At 36.7% G+C, this 18984-nt stretch overlaps 2 protein-coding genes across 2 annotated transcripts; one reads left to right on the plus strand and one right to left on the minus strand.

Annotated features, from left to right (window-relative positions):
- Nucleotides 1–8390: 8390 nt before the first annotated feature.
- On the minus strand, nt 8391–9367 carry LOC125876720 (riboflavin synthase). Its single transcript, XM_049557947.1, has one exon. It carries the CDS (start codon nt 9311–9313, stop codon nt 8471–8473), a length of 843 nt encoding a protein of 280 aa, XP_049413904.1. The 5' UTR covers nt 9314–9367; the 3' UTR covers nt 8391–8470.
- Nucleotides 9368–14051: 4684 nt separating this feature from the next.
- On the plus strand, nt 14052–17422 carry LOC125875599 (protein STABILIZED1). The gene has a single exon (XM_049556582.1). The coding sequence runs from the start codon at nt 14159–14161 to the stop codon at nt 17216–17218; it is 3060 nt and encodes a 1019-aa protein (XP_049412539.1). The 5' UTR covers nt 14052–14158; the 3' UTR covers nt 17219–17422.
- Nucleotides 17423–18984: the final 1562 nt, after the last annotated feature.

Here is an 18984-nt window from a genome sequence, read left to right on the forward strand (position 1 = left end):
GGGTGAGTCCTGCCTCGGGTCTTGGGGGTGGCTCGAGGCGGGTAAGTCCTGCCTCGAGCTAGGGGGGTTGGGGCTAGAGGCGTGTAAGTCCTGCCTCGGGCTGGGGGTGGGGGATCAAAGAAGGTAAGTCCTGCCTCGAGGTCAAAAAACTTTATGAAGACCTTCGTATTGAGTTTGGAACCATCACGTATACTCATACCATTTTTTTACCCCCATTTCTGCATTTATAGGCACCTTTTTAGAAATCGCATAAATTCTCAATTTTTCGTGTGTATATAGCCCATGGATCTAGCGCCCAGATCACCAAAAAAGATTTTGTCGAAAAATTTTATGAGGACCTCCGTATTGAGTTAGAGAACCATCGCGTATACTCACACCAATTTCTGCATTTACAGGCCCATTTTTAGAAATTGGGTAAGTTTCTTTATTTTTCGCGTGTTAAATTAGCCCATGGATCTGGCGATCGGAGCACCCAAAAAAAATCTCAATTTTTTTTTTATGAGGACCTCCATATTGAGTTAGGGAACCATTACGTATACTCACACCATTTATGTCACGCCCATTTCCGCATTTACAGGCCCTTTTATAGGAATCGTGCAAATTCCTTAATTTTTCGTGTGTATTAACCATGAATATGACGCCCCGGAGCACCCAATTTTTTTTCCTCAAAAACTTTATGAGGACCTCTGCATTGAGTTGAGGAACCATTACGTGTACTCACACCATTTTTTTCTTGCCCATTTCCGCATTTACAGGCACTTTCTTAGGAATCACACAATTTTTTCAATTTTTCCTGTGTAATTATCCCATGGATCTGGCGTCCAAAGCACCCAAAATTTTCTTCTAAAAAAACTTTATCAGGACCTCCGTATTGCGTTGGGGATCATCACATATACTCATACCATTTTTTTCACGCAAATTTTTACATTTACAGGCATTTTTTTTAGCGATCACACAAATTTCTCAATTTTTCGTGTGTATTAGCTCATGGATCTGGTGCTCCGGAACAATCTAAAGTTTTTTCTCAAAAACTTTATGAAGACCTTCGTTTTGAGTTGGGGAACCATCACGTATACACATACCATTTTTTTACACCCATTTCTGTATTTACAGGCCATTTTTTAGGAATCATGCAAATTTCTCAATTTTCGAGTGTTAATATTAGCCCATAGATCTAGCGTCCGGAGCACCCAAATTGTTTTTCTCAAAAAACTTTATTTGTATTGAGTTGTGGAACCATTACGTATACTCACACCATTTTTTTCACGTCATTTCTGCATTTACAGGACCTTCTTTAGGAATCGCGCAAATTTCTCCATTTTTTGTGTGTATTAGCCAATGGATCTGGCATCAGGAGCATCTAAATTTTTTTTTCTCAAAAAACCTTTTGAGGACCTCCGTATTGAGTTGGGAAACCATCACGTATACTCACACTATTTTTTTCACGCCTATTTCCGCATTTACATGCCCTTTTTTTATAGATCGTGCAAATTTTTCAATTTTTCATGTGTATTTTCCCATGGATCTAGCGTCCGAAGAACCCAAAAACTTTATAAAAACCTCCGTATTGAGGTTTGGAACCATCACATATACTCACACTATTTTTTTACACCTATTTCCGCATTTATCGGATTTTTTTAGGAATTATGCAAATTCCTCAACTTTTCGTGTGTATTAGCCCATGGATCTAGCGTCCAGAGCACTCAAAACAATTTTCTCAAAAAACTTTATAAGGACCTCTGTATTGAGTTGGGGACCCATCACGTATACTAACACCATTTTTTTCACGCCCATTTCTTCATTTTGTAGGCCTTTTTTAGGAATCACGCAAATTTCTTTATTTTTCGTGTGTTTACCCATGGATCTTGCGTCCGGAGCACTCAAATTTTTTTTTCTCAAAAAAATTTTATGAGGACCTTCATATTGAGTTGAGGAACCATCAAATGTACTCAGACCATTTTTTTACGCTCATTTTCATATCTACTGGCCCTTTTTTAGAAATCACATAAATTCTTCAATTTTTAGTGTGTATTAGCCCTTGGATCTTGCGCTGCGGAGCACCCAAATTTTTTTTCTCAAAAAACTTTATGAGGACCTTCGTATTGAGTTGAGGAACAATCACGTATACGCACACCATTTTTTTCAATCCCATTTTTGCATTCACAGACCTTTTTTTAGAAATCGCGCAAATTCCTTAATTTTTTGTGTGTATTAGCCAATGGATTTGGAGTCGCGGAGCACCCAAAATTATTTTCCCAAAAAACTTTATGAGCACCTTCGTATTGAGTTAGAGAACCATCTTGTATACTCACAACATTTTTTTCACCCCCATTTTCACATTTACAAGTCTTTTTTTAGGAATCGCGCAAATTTCTCAATTTTTCGTGTGTATTAGCTCATTGATCTGGCGTCTAGAGCACATAAATATTTTTTTCTCAAAATACTTTATGACGACCTCCGTATCAAGTCGGGAACTATCACTCATACTCACAACATTTTTTTCACGTCCATTTCCGCATTTACAGGCCCTTACTTAGGAATTGGGCAAATTCTTTAATTTTTCGTGTGTATTAGCCTATAGATCTAGCTCCCCATAGCACCCATTGTCAAAAAACCTTTATGATGACCTTTGTATTAAGGTGGGGAACAATCACGTATACTCATACCATTTTTCACGCCCATTTCTGCATTTACATGCCCTTTATTAGGAATCACGCAAATTTCTCAAATTTTCATATGTATTAGCCCATCGATATGACGTCCGAAACACCCATAATATTTTTATAAAAATTCTTTTTGAGGACCTCTGTAGTGAGTTAGGGAACCATCACGTGTACACACACCATTTTTTTTCACACCCATTTCTGCATTTACAGGCCCTTTAATAGGAATCGGGCAAATTTCTCAATTTTTCGTGTGTATTAACCCATGGATCTGGCGTCCAGAGCATCCAAAAATTTTTTCTCATAAAACTTAAAGAGGACCCCTTATTGAATTGAGTAACCATCACGTGTACTCACACTCTTTTTTCACGCTCATCTTCGCATTTACAGGCCTTTTTTTAGGAATCGCGCAAGTTTCTCAATTTTTCGTGTGTACTGGCCCATAGATCAAGCGCCCTAGAGTACCCAAATTTTTTTCTCAAAAAATAGTATGACGACCTCCGTATTGAGTTGGGGAACCATCACGTATACTCGCACCATTTTTTTCACACCCATTTCCTTATTTACAGGCCCTTTTTTAGGAATTTCACAATTTTTCGTGTGTATTAGCCCATGGATCTAGCGTCCAGAGCACCCAAGAAAAAATTCTCAAAAAACTTTACGAGGACCTCTGTATTAAGTTGGGAAACAATCACGTATACTCACACTATTTTTTAAGCCCATTTCCGCATTTACCATTTTTTTCAGAATCGCGCAAACTCCTATATTTTTCATGTGTATTAGCCCATGGATCTGGCGCTCCGGAGTACCCAAAAAAAATTCTCAAAAAATTTTATGAGGACCTTCGTATTAAGTTAAGGAACCATTAAGTATACTCACACTATTTTTTCTTTCCCATTTCTGTATTTACTGACCCTTGTTTAGGAATCGTGCAAATTTCTTAATTTTTCATGTGTATTAGCCCATGGATCAGGCGTCACGGAGCACCCAATTTTTTTTCTCAAAAAACTTTATAAAGACCTCTGTATTGAGTTGGGGAACCATCACGTGTACTCACACCATTTTTTCACTCCCATTTTCGCATTGATAGGCCCTTTTTTAGGAATCACGCAAATTTCTCAATTTTTCGTGTGTATTAGCCCAAGGATCTGGTGCCCCAGAGCACCCAAATTTTTTTCTTAGAAAACATTATGATGACCTCCGTATTGAGTTAGGGAACCATCACGTATACTCACACTAGTTTTTTCACAACCGTTTCCGCATTAAAAGTCCCTTTCTAGGAATTGCGTAATTTTTCATGTGTATTAACTCAAGCATCTGGCTCCCCAGAGCACCCAAAATTTTTATCTCAAAAAACTTTATGAGTACCTTTATATGTATTTGGGTAACCATCACGTATACTCACAATGCTTTTTTCACGTCCATTTTCGCATTTATAGGCCCTTTTTTAGGAATCATGTAAATTCTCAATTTTTCGTGTGTATTAGCCCATAGATCCGGCGTCTGGAGCACCCAATTTTTTTTCTCAAAAAACCTTATGAGGATCTTTGTATTGAGTTGGGGAACCATCACATGTACTCACATCATTTTTTCTCACTCATTTCGCATTTACAGACTCTTTTTTACGAATCGAGCAACTTTCTTAATTTTTCGTGTGTATTAGCCCGTGAATTTGACGCACTAGAGCGCCCAATTTTTTTTTGTCAAAACTTTATGAGACATTCATATTGAGTTGGGGAACCATCACGTACACTCACACCATTTTTTACTCACATTTCTGCATTTACATGCCCTTTTTTAAGAATTGCACGACTTTTTCAATTTTTCGTGTGTTAATAACCCATGGATCTGGCGTCCGGAGAACTCAAAAAAAAATTCTCAAAAAACTTTATGAGGACCTTCATATTGAGTTGGGGAACCATCAACGTGTACTCACACCATTTTTTTCACGCCCATTTTCGCATTTATAAGCCCTTCTTTAGGACTTGCGCAAATTTCTCTATTTTTTCGTGTGTATTAGCCCATGGATCTGGCTCCTCGGAGCACCCAATTTTTTTTTTATCAAAAAACATTATGAGGACCTCTGTATTGAGTTGGGAACCATTATGTATACTCACACCATTTTTTCACGCCCATTTTTGCATTTACATGCCTTTTTTTAGGAATTACGCAAATTTCTTAATTTTCGTGTGTATTAGCCATGGATCTGGCGCCCTGGAGCACCAAAAAAAAAATTCTCAAAAACTTTATGAGGACTTCCGTATTGAGTTGAGGAACCATCACATATACTCACACAATTTTTCATGCTCATTTCCGCATTTACAAGCCATTTTTAGGAATCGCATAAATTTCTCAATTTTTCATGTGTATTAGCCCAGAGATCTAGCATCCGGAGCACCCAATATTTTTTTCTCAAAAAACATTATGAGGGCCTCCGTATTGAGTTGGGGAATCATCAATGACCTGATGCCACCACTCCTCAACACTAGCCAGCTAAATGAATCTCAGACTTGTAACTAGGGGTGTACATGATAGGGTTGTTTCAGATATTTCAAATATCATATCAAATTATTTGTGTCAAATTTTTAAATTTATAAACCAAACCAAACTCATTAAACTTGGATTTTTTTCCGATATTTCAACCTCGGGTTTTTTCGGGTTGGTTCAGATTTTTTAAATACCAAATCAAATCATTTGTGTCGAAATTTTAAATTTTTAAATCAAGTCGAACAAATAAACCTCGGATTTTTTCGGGGTTTTGTATTTTTCCGGTACAATATTCATACAAACATATAATTAACCTGTGTTCCAAATATTTCTTTAGTCCAATCAAAATATAAATGTCTAAGGTGTTTTTAAGAAAATAACACAAAATATGAGATGAGTGATGACACTAAAATATTCATTAAAAATAATAATGAAATCGTATAAAATAAATATTGCAAATTGATAAGTCATAATGAACATGATCATAATTTAAAAGTACTAAATTGTGCTAAAATAAGTCTAATAAGTATTAATAAATATAATTTGGTTAATTATTTTAAATGTCTAAATCAATGTAAAACCAAAGAACAAATATTTAACATAATTGTCATTCTTAGTGTTGAATTAATTATTATTTTTTAGCATTAGTATTGATTTGATTTTGAATTGAGCTTTATTAGAGTGACTAATGTCTATGGACTATAACGTTTATTGAACCATTCAAAATTTAAGTCTAAAAAACTTGAAAATATATGTTAAAAGATAAAATTTATGAAAACGTGTAAGTAATATTTAGAAATTACATCATACTTTTATATATAAAATACATTTTAAAAATTATATATATAATGTCGGGTTGGTTTAATTTCATGTTAACTTTTTTATGTTAAAACCAAACCAACCCAAGTATAGTCGGGTTTTTTTTTTCAATACCAAACCAAACTATTAGTCGGGTTTTTTTTCTTGATTTGATTTTCGGTTCGGTTTTGTGCATCCCTACCTATAATGATGAGAAAACAACTAAGAGCTTGCTCGAATACAACTTTTATCTTTATATTTGTAGTCGTTTGGCGTGAGGTATAAAATATTATAATTCCAAAATAAAATACAAGGTTGTTTTATCCTACATTTGGTTGGAGATATTAGATAGTTTTTAGATTATTTGTCTCACCATTTATACCATAATGATGCGAATCACCGAGAAAGATGAAGTGGAATGACCACTTTGGTGTCATGACATATCAAATATGCTTTAGATGGCTTGTAATAAAGCAGAAAAACATGGAGAGCAAACAATCAGGAAAAATACTAGCATGATACTCATTCAGTCATTTGAGTCCTGTCAATGTTTAGATTAAAATTACAAAATCAACTAAAGCTTAAACATTCAGGTTGCTAAGAGTTACAGAAAATAAAATTGGGGTTCAGTAAAGATTAGTTAATAAAAATAACTGACATTTCTTATTCATATGGTATAGGCTTGAGCAAAAGATGATGCTCCAACTGGTAATCTTTTGACAAATTATTGCTACTAGTTATGGGAAGATGGAGAGAATCACTATTTCAACAGCATAACTATCAAGATGGAAATGGTTCATCCAGTCATAATTGGTTTACTTCTTGAGTGATTTTCGCTGCTTCTTCACCAACGCAAACATCTCGCGATGTAATACCTACTGTTAGGCCATCTGACACTAGTTGCTGAGCAATTCAAAAAATGGAAGATAATGCTGAACATCTCTTAGAGGCCATCCCAGCAATCATAATTCCCAAAAAGCTGGGAGAACAGAACTAAACTACTGGAAAAATGGAACTTTTGGATTTTACCAGTCTTGACCTCATAAAATTTGAAACATGATCAAACTATCAGGAGAGAAGGCAAGCAGCAACTTAAAATACAAATGACCCTTATGTCGAATAGATAAGCAAGAACTTAAAATAAAAGAAAGAAAAAAGACCGTAGAAAGCGCAACTTACCAGTTTCACATATATGGTAATGAAGGAGCCAACCACAGCCAGTTTTAATCTGTCAATTTCCTAATTTCAGGATGATATACACCGCACCACAGAGACTATAGGAACAGGAGGAGTGAGGACTGAGGAGCTTGGAGATGTTTTGGAGTACATAGAAGTTTCAGAAATGGGATTTTCAAAGAGTGCAAGAATTGGTAACACGTGTACAAGCAAAACTCGTTAGTAGGAACGTGAATTGCCATACAGCCATGGCGGTGAAACAAGCTGTTCAAGCATCTCAACTATGGCTTTTTATATAAGAGAAATTGTAGATGAACATCCCAAGAATATGAAAGATGGAAAGTCTGGAGATCATGGATATTCAAAGATATAAAAACTCTTAATTCTCAAAACCATATATTAGCAAACACATTTTGTGATTGTTCACTGAATCATGAGAACACATTTAAGACCGAGTCTTCCCCCTATTGGGCCAAATTCTTTTACAGAAAAAAAATAATCAAAAACCACAAGGAAAAGGAGAGAAGTGAAGCTTCAAATATGGTAAAAGTTACAGAAAAGCTCAGCTGCTAATATGTAACCAACTCTATCTTCTTGCAGCAGTAACTAGCCTAATACTTATACAGGTGTAGGACATGTTTGACACCAACAAATCACACAACTTTGGATTTTCTTTCCAAATTTCTGTAATGTTCAGAGTATTTGGACACAATTCAACATGTCAGAGTTCATTCTTCCACATGTTTACGGTTAGGTGGAACTGCTATAAAGAGAAAGTAGCTTAGATGGAAACAACTTAATTGAGACAAATGATGATTGAAACCAGCTAGCAATGCAATCATAATCTCGATCAATCAAAAAAATATCAATTAAATTAACCTGCTAGCAGTGTGACCAATAACCCTTCGCATTGCCCAACAAAAAAAACTAAAAGACAGCATGAGCAACCTTAATCCTGAACAAGAATTCACAACTCTTTAATACTAAAAAAACTTGTATGCAACTAAATATTGGCGTCCGCTTTTCATTGATGTTTACACTATGTGAAACCAGGAAGATTAACACATTAGTACAATCAAGCATAAAATAGGTCTTCATAGTTGCTGCTCGAGTTTTTGCCACATTGATTGTGTGCTACTGATATTACTAAATGCAAGTGTAAGGATTCAGATAATTTTGCTTTGACTCAAGCCCGAGTCACGGTGATATAGTTTATTCTATTTCGTTGAAACATTATCTCGAAATACACCTAGAGAGAATTGGGAACAACATCTCTGAAATTCAAGATACAAAATTCTGTCAAAGCAAGTTACAAAGATGAAATGAAGCACAAAGAAACAACCTTTTCATGAAGATTTGATGGAATCCACAAAGCCGCTACTAAGAAGCCTCTCCACATACTTTCCCAATATATCCACCTCAAGGTTAACCTTCTGCCCCACTTTCTTCAATGGAATCACCACATTCTGCTGCGTGTACGCCACCAACATGAAGTTAAAACAGCCTTCTTCATCAACCACATCAACAACAGTCAAACTAGTCCCATCCACAGCAATGAATCCTTTTGGCACAATGTACCTCAAAAGCTCTTTAGCAGTCTTCACCTTCACCCACAAAGAATCCCCTTCAGTTTTGAGCTCAACAATCTCACCAGTCCCATCAACATGTCCCTGCACAAAATGACCCCCCATTCTAGTAGTAGGCCTCAAAGCCCTCTCCAGATTCACCAAAGACCCTTGTTCCAATTCGATCAAAGAAGTCTTCCTTAGTGTCTCCGGAGCTAACCCAACACTGAATTCCAAATTCTGGGTATCGAAATCAGCTACTGTTAAACAAGTTCCGTTGACGGAAATGCTGTCGCCGAGATTGATATCTTCAAGAATGAGTTTTGCTTGGATTTTCATGGTGAAACTGTCGGGTTTATCGTAACCCAGTTGTTTAATTTGACCCATTTCTTCAACTATGCCGGTAAAAAGGGAAGTGATTGGAGTGGAAGAAGTACGACATTGTTGGGGCTTTAGAGGCCTGATAAAGATGGGAGAAATTGAAGGAGATTTGAGAAAGAAGGCTCTTTTGAGCTGGGGATTCGATGGAGTTGGTAGTAGATTGAAAATGGTAGAGTTTTTGGGGGAGATCGAAGGGTTTAAGTGCTTGGAAGGAGAAGCAAATGAGAATGAAATTGTCGCCATCGGCTCTTTCTGGTTCTCTGCTGAAGTGCTAAGTTTTCGGAACTTCCAATGGGGTTTGACATTTTTCCAGATTTTATTACAGCTCTATTTTCCCTAACGATATAAATTAAATGAGCTATCAAACTTTTGACAAAAGAATTATTTATGTCATTCACTAAAAAATTGTCTCAGTTATATTATTTTTGTTTTAGAAAAGATTTATTCATGTTATTATTTCAACGAATAACATAGATGAATCTTTTCTCAAAATTTGATGGAGTATTTGAACATTTTTCTTTTTTTAAAATAATATAATTAATGACGTGACCAAATTGTAATTGACCATGTGTAAGAAATAATTTTGCAAAATCGGAATTGTTTCCAAATAACAAATAATGGCATGAATGAGTTTTTTATCAAACGAAAATGACATAAATGAGCTAAACATTTAACGAAAGACATAGATGAACATTTTTCTCAAAATTCAATAGCATATTTGAACATTTTTCATTAAAATATAACTTGTTGTAACTCATAGTAGTAAAACCTCGACGCAATACATAGTGAGCCTTTAAATTTATCGAGAAATTTCACTTAGGGATCGTTTGGTAGAGTGTATAAAAATAATGTTAAATAGAGTGTATTGATAATACTTGCATTAATAATGAATGTATTAGTAATGCTCATGCATTGTTTGGTTTGATGTATTAAAAATAGGGAAAAGGGTCAAAAATACCCCTCAATTTTATTTTATTGGTTGATTATGCCCTTACCGTTAAAGTGAAGTTAATTTTACCCCTACCAATACTAATCCACTATATATACCCCTCATTTCACGGAAAACCCCAAATCAACTTAAATTAACCCGAAGCTTAAAAAACGATCCGTTACCCATTTTTAAACTCATGCCCGACCCTTTAACACTTAACCCAAGAAATGGACAAAGGGAAATAGGGGAGGAAGAAGCAATAACTTCAGCCTTTGTTTTCCCATTTTTCCGACCAACCTCTCCTCTCCACACTGCTGTCCAACCACCAAACAACAACCCATAAAAGACCCCATTTTTTCGTTTTCACAGCCACCATCACCCACATTTTGCCTCGCAACCAAACCCACCTGAAGCCAGCCCACTCTGACGGAAAACAATCCATAAACCACCTCACAACCAGACACCAACTTCGGCGAACCAGAGCACCATTTACTGCCTCTTTTCTCTAGCCAAAATGCGACCCCACTGGTCGACTTCCCTCAACCCATCTTCCTTCTTCAACCAAAAACTCCGGTGAGCCACATCGAAAACACCTCCAAACAACCACCACTCACCTCCAAATTGCCAGAAATCACCACCTCAAAACAACCTTTTCCGCCGCCGCCTCATTGACACAAAAAAACCACCGCGAACATCCTCAACTCCATGAGCTCGTGAAACCCAACAACAACAAGCAACCACCATCGTTGCTGCTTCTCTTCCCCCCTTTCACGATTTTGTTTGTTTTGCAGATTGCATTTTCAATAAACCAGAACTCATCAGCCTTCCAACTTCGACAACAACAATCAACTCCGCCAAAAATTACTTTCTTTAATTGTTTTGCTCTTTTTGTTGTTATATTTTACTGCGTTTCAGGTGAATTATTTGACTCTCATTTCAAACTCCGACCATCTGTTTGTTTTTTAATGATTTTTAGTTATTAATAATTTTTGGGTGAACATTGTTCTTTCTTTCAATTTGTATTGTTCCAAATGTGACAGTATTAAGTACTCTATATATTTGGTGATGCTTTGTTTTATTAATTCCCATGCTAAAATTGAAATGATGAAATTGTTCCCAAAAAAAAAAATCGAGCAAAGTACCTCCGACGATTTCAGCAGTAAGTGTTTTAATGGTGGAAGGAGATGAAAAAGATTAAACAAATGGGTTTGGGGTTTTAATTGATTATGAATTAATTTGGTTTAGTGGGTCGGGGTTTGGACTAAAAGAGAAACGAGTCATTTTAATTGAAATTGGGTAATTTTGGTTGATTTGGGCTTTCCATCCAATTGAGGGGCATAAATGATGAAATTAGTAACGGCAGGGGTAAAAATAACTTCATTTTAATAGTAAGGGTAAAGTCAACCAATAAAACAAAGTTGAGGGGTATTTTTGATCCTTTTCCCTTAAAAATAACATGCATTGTATAAAAAAATTTATTTATTAAAATATCTTTGACAATTATTGTGGAGAAAAATGTAAAAGGAGTTTTGAGGGGCAATTGGATTTTTAGCTATGCCAATGCATGCATTAAATCCTTTTACATTATTTATATCTAGAAATTCATGGTATTAGTAATACATTCCTCAATACACAATAGAGTGTATAACTAATGTAAGATGAAAAGGGTAAACCAGACAAGGTATTACTAATACACAAAATTAATGCATGAATTGTATTTGCTAATACATTCTACCAAACAACCCCTTAGACACTTAGCCTCAATTCTTAATAAAATATTTCAAATAGACATTTTTAATTCATATTTCGAAAAATAAATATTTGTGTATATTTTCATTCACCTAATAGATAGTTAAGTTAATTACATAATATATATCATTTATTTTAAGGAAAAATTATGCGGTTAAACAAACTTATACTACTTAATTACTCATCATAGCTGTAATTTGCTATAATTACCACTCGCGACTAACATTAACCATTAATTACGTGGGCTGAATTCAAGTTTGTATAATTAGCCACGTTTGTATAATTCGCCACATTTGTATAGTTCACAACTAACAATTTTTTATTTGATTTGTATTTGTATATGATGGTTTAATTTGTATTGGTATTTGATGATGATTTCCTTTGGTTTTTCAGTTTTATCACCATATACATTCAATTTTTTTTTGTATAACTTTTAAAAGTTTGTATAAATGTGTAGTTTTCGGATTTTGTATAATATAATTTATATAATGTAATTTGTATAATATAATTTGGGGAAAAGGGTCAAAAATACTCTCCAACTTTGTTTTATTGTTTGACTTTGCCTTTGCCGTTAAAATAAAGTTAGATTTACCCCTACCGTTACTAATTTCACCATATATGCCCCTCATTTGACGGAAAGCCTCAAATTGACCCAAATTATCCGATTTTTAAAAAAAAACCCATTCCCTATTTTTAACCCAATTCCCCGACTCTTGTAGAGGATAACCCGGTTAACCCATTCCCCTTTTACCACGACTACCATCTCCGGCGACCTTTTCTTTCAAATTTAGCAACAAAATCAAACTTTCATTTGATTCTTCAAACATTTTGATTTTTTTTTTTTTTTTTTTTTGGATCTTTGAAGCAATGGGAGAAGAAGTTAAGGAGAAGTAGCTAAAAAGTTGATTGAAATAGTAAATGATATATCGAGCATATCGGAGTTTAGAAATTCGGTGAAGAACAGTTCTGTAATTTAGCTAGAAGGCTCAAGTTGTTGACTCCAATGTTCGAAGAGATTCGTGATAGCAAAGAGAAATTAGCAGTTGAATCTATGACATCGTTGATTTCATTAAAAAAAAGCTCTTGAATCTGCTAAGGAATTGCTCAAATTTGGTAGCGAAGGCAGCAAGATTTATCTGGTGCATATGTTTACTTATTATAGTTTAAATTCAGCTGGTTTTGTTTAGATTTTCTCAATTTGATTTGTGTTTAACTTGTTTGAAATTAATTGAAGTTCGTTAAACTGATTCTGTTTGAAATTTGGTGAAGAAATTGTTTATATTGCTGAAATGATTGGGTAACAAATTTAATGGTAGTAAATTCTTTACATTTTCTGTTTTATTTTTTAGGATTGATGATGGATTTGTTTCTGATTAGTTTCCACATTGAAGAATTTTGAGATGAAACCTCTAGAAAAGATTTGATTTTTTTTCACCGGTTAACCCGGAGAATGGGTTAACCGGGTTATCCTCTAGAGGTTCGGGGCATTGGATTAAAAATAGGGAATGGTTTTTTTTTTTAAAAATCGGGTAATTTGGATCAATTTGAGGCTTTCCGTCAAATGAGGGGTATATATGGTGAAATTAATAACGGTAGGGGTAAATCTAACTTCATTTTAACGGCGAGTGCAAACTCAAACAATAAAGCAAAGTTGGAGGGTATTTTTGACCCTTTTCCCTATAATTTGTATAATTGTTTAAAGTTCATATGTTTATGTTTGTATCAATTCGTTATTTTGAGTTTTTTCATATTTGTATAATTCAGACTTTGTATTACTCAATTATACAAAAGCATGCGAATTATACAAATGAGATGCGAATTATACACATTATTGCCCTCCCTCGCTCGCCTCTCCCGATCGCGCTCGCGTCTCTCTCCCTCTTCCAATCTCGCTCGCCAGATATACAAATACATATGTATACCAGTTACATATATACAATTGTCTAACCGATATACATATATAATTCACCTCGCTCGCCTCTCTTCTCCTCTCCCAGTCTTGCTCGCGCACTCTCCTTCCTATAACATATAGCTACGAATCATAATTAACAAATTATAGCTATGAAGCGTAATTAAGCTATTTTCCCCTTATTTTAATCATATACATTAAACTCAAATTAAAAATATCTGAAACTTTACCATTTATTAAGATAAAAAAAATACATATAGTTGAAAATAATAATCATATATTACATAATTAACTTAATTATAAATAATTAAATTAAGACTCAAATATCTGAATAATTTTTTTTACGAGTTTAGTGTCTTGTGTAGTAAGCCTAAAAACTCTGTTATGATATTTTAGTACACTACAGAAATGAATTTGCACCGACTTGCCTGATCCAAAAAAAAGGTGAAATTGTTCTGTTTTTTCAGCTGTCAACGATTTTGCTCAACAACGAACAGTTATGGTGTTCATCAATCTTCCGAATCACAAAACCCTAACCCTAGAAATTAACCCTTTTGTAACTTCTCTTCAAACCCTAACCCTAGAAATCCATCAAAAGTTCCATATCCCAATCACTCAACAACGACTCTATTCATCCTGCCGGCGTCTCCTCGATGCGGAAGCACCGTTATCCGATCTAGGGATTTCCCCTAATTCCACTCTAACCCTGCACGTTCCTCTTTTCGGAGGTATGCAAGCTCCCGGGGCACCGAAAGCCCGGCTCGAATTTCTTAACACGAGACCTCCTCCGAATTATGTTGCTGGGTTGGGTCGTGGTGCTACGGGTTTCACGACCCGTTCTGATATTGGTCCGGCTCGTGCTGCTCCTGACCTACCTGATCGTTCAGCTGTTGGTGGTGCACCGGCAACTGGAGTTGGACGTGGACGTGGCAAGGGTGCAGGGGAGGAAGATGAAGAGGATGATGCGGAGGAAAAGGGGTATGATGAGAATCAAAAATTTGATGAATTTGAAGGTAATGATGTGGGGTTGTTTGCGTCTGCTGAGTATGATGAAGATGATAAAGAAGCTGATGCGATTTGGGAATCTATTGATCAGAGGATGGATTCTAGAAGGAAAGATAGGAGAGAAGCTAGGTTAAAGCAAGAAATTGAGAAGTATCGAGCTTCGAATCCGAAAATTACTGAACAATTTGCTGATTTGAAGAGGAAATTGTATACATTGTCAAGTGATGAGTGGGACAGTATACCTGAAATAGGGGATTATTCGTTACGAAACAAGAAGAAGAGGTTTGAGAGTTTTGTGCCTGTACCTGATACTCTTTTGGAGAAGGCTAGGCAGGAAAAAGAGCATGTATCTGCATTGGATCCGAGGAGCAGGATGGTTGGTGGCATGGAGACTCCCTCTTCACAGACGCCAGTTGCAGATTTGACTGCAGTGGGTGAAGGGAGAGGAACTGTGTTGTCAGTGAGGTTGGATAGGATTTTGGATTCTGTTACTGGGCAAACCGTCGTGGATCCTAAGGGATACTTGACTGATTTGAAGAGTATGAAGATTACTAGTGATGCTGAGATTTCCGATATAAAGAAGGCTAGATTGTTGCTTAAGTCGGTTACTCAGACGAATCCAAAGCATCCTCCTGGTTGGATAGCAGCTGCTAGACTGGAGGAGGTTGCAGGGAAGATGCAGGTAGCAAGACAGTTGATAAAGAAAGGGTGTGAAGAGTGTCCTAAGAATGAGGATGTTTGGTTGGAGGCGTGCCGTTTGGCGAGCCCCCTTGAGGCTAAGGCAGTGATTGCTCAAGGTGTTAAGGCAAATCCTAATTCAGTCAAGTTGTGGATGCAGGCTTCAAAGTTGGAGGATGATACAGCAAACAAGAGCCGTGTGTTGAGGAAAGGTCTAGAGCATATCCCTGATTCAGTGAGGTTGTGGAAAGCTGTTGTGGAGTTGGCCAATGAAGAAGATGCTAGACTTTTGCTTCAGAGGGCTGTGGAATGCTGTCCATTGCATGTGGAGCTGTGGCTTGCTCTTGCTAAGTTGGAAACTTATGATAATGCTAAGAAGGTACTTAACAAGGCTAGAGAAAAGCTGCCTAAAGAGCCTGCCATCTGGATCACTGCAGCTAGGCTTGAAGAAGCTGATGGGAATACTGCTTCAGTTGGGAAAATTATTGAAAGGGCAATAAGGGCTTTGCAGAGAGAAGGTTTGGAGATTGACAGGGAGGCTTGGATGAAGGAGGCTGAAGGATGTGAAAGAGCCGGTTCTCTTGGGACTTGCCAAGCTATAATAAACAACACTGTTGGGGTTGGTGTTGAGGAAGAAGATAGGAAGAGGACCTGGGTTGCTGATGCTGAGGAGTGCAAGAAAAGGGGTTCTATTGAAACAGCAAAATACATTTATGCACATGCTCTTACTGTATTTAGAACTAAGAAAAGTATCTGGCTTAAAGCTGCACAGCTCGAGAAAAGTCATGGTACCAGGGAATCGCTTGATGCACTGCTTCGAAAAGCAGTTACCTACATTCCAAAGGCTGAGGTTTTATGGTTGATGGGTGCCAAAGAGAAGTGGCTTGCTGGTGATGTTCCTGCTGCTCGAGCAATTCTGGAGGAAGCATTTGCTGCAATTCCTGATTCTGAGGAGATATGGCTTGCTGCTTTCAAGCTCGAGTTTGAGAACTGTGAGACAGAGAGGGCAAGGAAGCTTCTTGCTAAGGCACGTGAAAGGGGAGGCTTGGAACGGGTTTGGATGAAGTCAGTCATTGTGGAGAGAGAACTTGGAAATGTGGATGAGGAGAGGAGATTACTGGATGAAGCATTGAGGCGCTTCCCCTCATTTTTCAAACTTTGGTTGATGCTGGGACAGTTGGAAGAAAGACTTGGTAATTCTAACAAGGCGAAGGATGCATTTGAATCTGGCATTAAGAATTGCCCCAATTGTATACCCCTTTGGCTATCCCTTGCGTCTCTAGAGGAGAAAATGAATGGGCTAAGCAAAGCTCGAGCAGTTCTTACTATGGCCAGGAAGAGGAATCCTCAAAACCCTGAGCTATGGCTTGCAGCTGTGCGGGCTGAAGCTAGGCATGGCTACAAAAGGGAAGCAGATGTTCTGATGGCTAAAGCATTGCAGGAGTGCCCCAACAGTGGCATTCTATGGGCTGCTTCAATTGAGATGGCGCCTCGACCTCAAAGAAAAACCAAGAGCTCTGACGCTTTAAAGAAGTGTGATCATGATCCTCATGTTATTGCTGCTGTGGCTAAGCTGTTTTGGCAGGAGAGGAAAGTAGACAAAGCAAGAAATTGGTTCAACAGGGCAGTGACGCTTGCGCCAGATATTGGTGATTTCTGGGCATTGTATTTCAAATTTGAACAGCAGCATGGAGCAGAAGAGCAGAGGAGCGATGTGCTGAAGAGATGTGTTGCTGCAGAGCCAAAGCATGGTGAAAAATGGCAAGCTACATCAAAGGCCGTAGAGAACTCTCATGAACCAACTGAAAGCATATTGAAGAAGGTGGTAGCCACACTAAAGAAGGAGGAGAATTTGGCTGAAAATAACCACAACTAGTCTGCTGTAGTGTATGAGTCTATGTACTTGATAATCTAGAGAGATTTATAGGTTAGGAGAGTTGTTAAAACATCCTTATTTGAATTTTACCTCAAATGGTTGGATCTTGGTTGTATTTGTCACCTTATGTGAGCTTATAATATTGCAATTTTCCATTTCTCATATTGTTCTCAAGGTTATGTTTCTTCTTGTATTTTTAGAGACAAGTGCTATGATTCCCTTCAATAGAAGGTTCAATCAATATTCTTGTTTGGCAACTAAAATTCACTGTGCAGTTTTTTTTTTTTCTGGTACGAGGTAATTTCCAGGGTAACTTCAAAGACAACAAAAGAAACAAAAGACAAAAATGGAAAAAGAGAGCAATCAAGAGCTGGTCTTTTTTCTAATGGGATGAGTCAGTAGGATCCTCAAAAGAGTGGATAAATCAGCTAGCACCCAACTCCTTGTATGATGAAGAATATCCTAGAGCTAGATGCTATGGAAGAAATGAGTATGCAGGATGCTCTAATTCTCTAATATTCATTTACTTCTGCCCCGGTATTTTATTGAATTCTATTTTCGTAAGTGTTAGGAGTATATTCACTTCTAGATCTTGTTTTTCTTTTCGTGAAAGAATGCATGAGGTACATTGTCATGGTTTTGATGTTGCAAAATGGAAGCTTCAAGTCTGAAACTGATGAAGTTTCTGCATTTTTTATACTTGTATTGAGTTTACTGTATTTCCTCTACAATCTCGTACTGTATAACTTTTTTTCATATGCCTTCTATGTTTTATCAAAAATCTCGTACACCTTTTATGTATGTTACTTTTTTCACTTCACTGGTGAAATTTGAGTTGATGAAGTTCATGGCAAATTTTGAAGCTATGTGTGGATGTGGAAATACCTATTATATTGACATATGTTGTGCAGAGCTGAGACGGAGACAGCTTATCTCTTGACAAAACACAAGGATCTCTTTTTTTAGTCCGACCATGTAATTAGCCGGTTTAATCTTACTTCTGCCAATCACATTTCATACCCTTTTGATAGTCCTTATCCTTAAATTCTCATCTGATAATGTCAAGCATGCACAATCACATTCTCATCTGCCAATCACATTTTAGTCTTATGAATGTTTTATGCACATGCTATGTATCAGTTCATGGTTAATGGTTTGACTTTGTATTTACAAGTTCATCAACTGATTTCTATGTTTTTTGAACATTTTATGAATTGGTTTTGTATGTAGCTATAGGAAAGTGCCACAGGTGCAATGGTGCTGCTTGTGCTTTTGCACGAACAAGAACTAGATTATGCAGCAGATAACTCAGTTATCTATCTCTGTCAGTTTAACTATTTTTACAGAATTTATGCCCTTCCACGCAGTTGATAGATTTCTGACAAACTGAAAGCTTTGTTGGCAGGTATGGCACACTTGATAATTCTATCACCATGCCTGATTAGCACAACGTAGTGACTGACAAGTCCATAGACCTTGCAATGACATGATTTCTTCAGGAAGGTTGTCAAAAAGGATAACAAGCATGCAACAAGGTTAGTAGTCTAAGCAAGGGACCAAGTGAGAGGTCATGAGTTAAAGAGCCATATTTGACTTGAGTAGCACCTTGGCATCAGAAGAAGCCACCTTCAAATCTCCCACTACTCTTTTAGACCTCTCTCTTCTTTGGTAGCTAAGTTGAAGAGACCGGTAGGATTAATTAATTGCTAGCTAAATCAGCATCCGACGTTATACAATTTATTATTTTGTGTTGCTTGTGAATGTTT

This window comes from Solanum stenotomum, chromosome 9 (genome assembly GCF_019186545.1).
Source record: "Solanum stenotomum isolate F172 chromosome 9, ASM1918654v1, whole genome shotgun sequence".
NCBI lineage: Eukaryota > Viridiplantae > Streptophyta > Magnoliopsida > Solanales > Solanaceae > Solanum > Solanum stenotomum.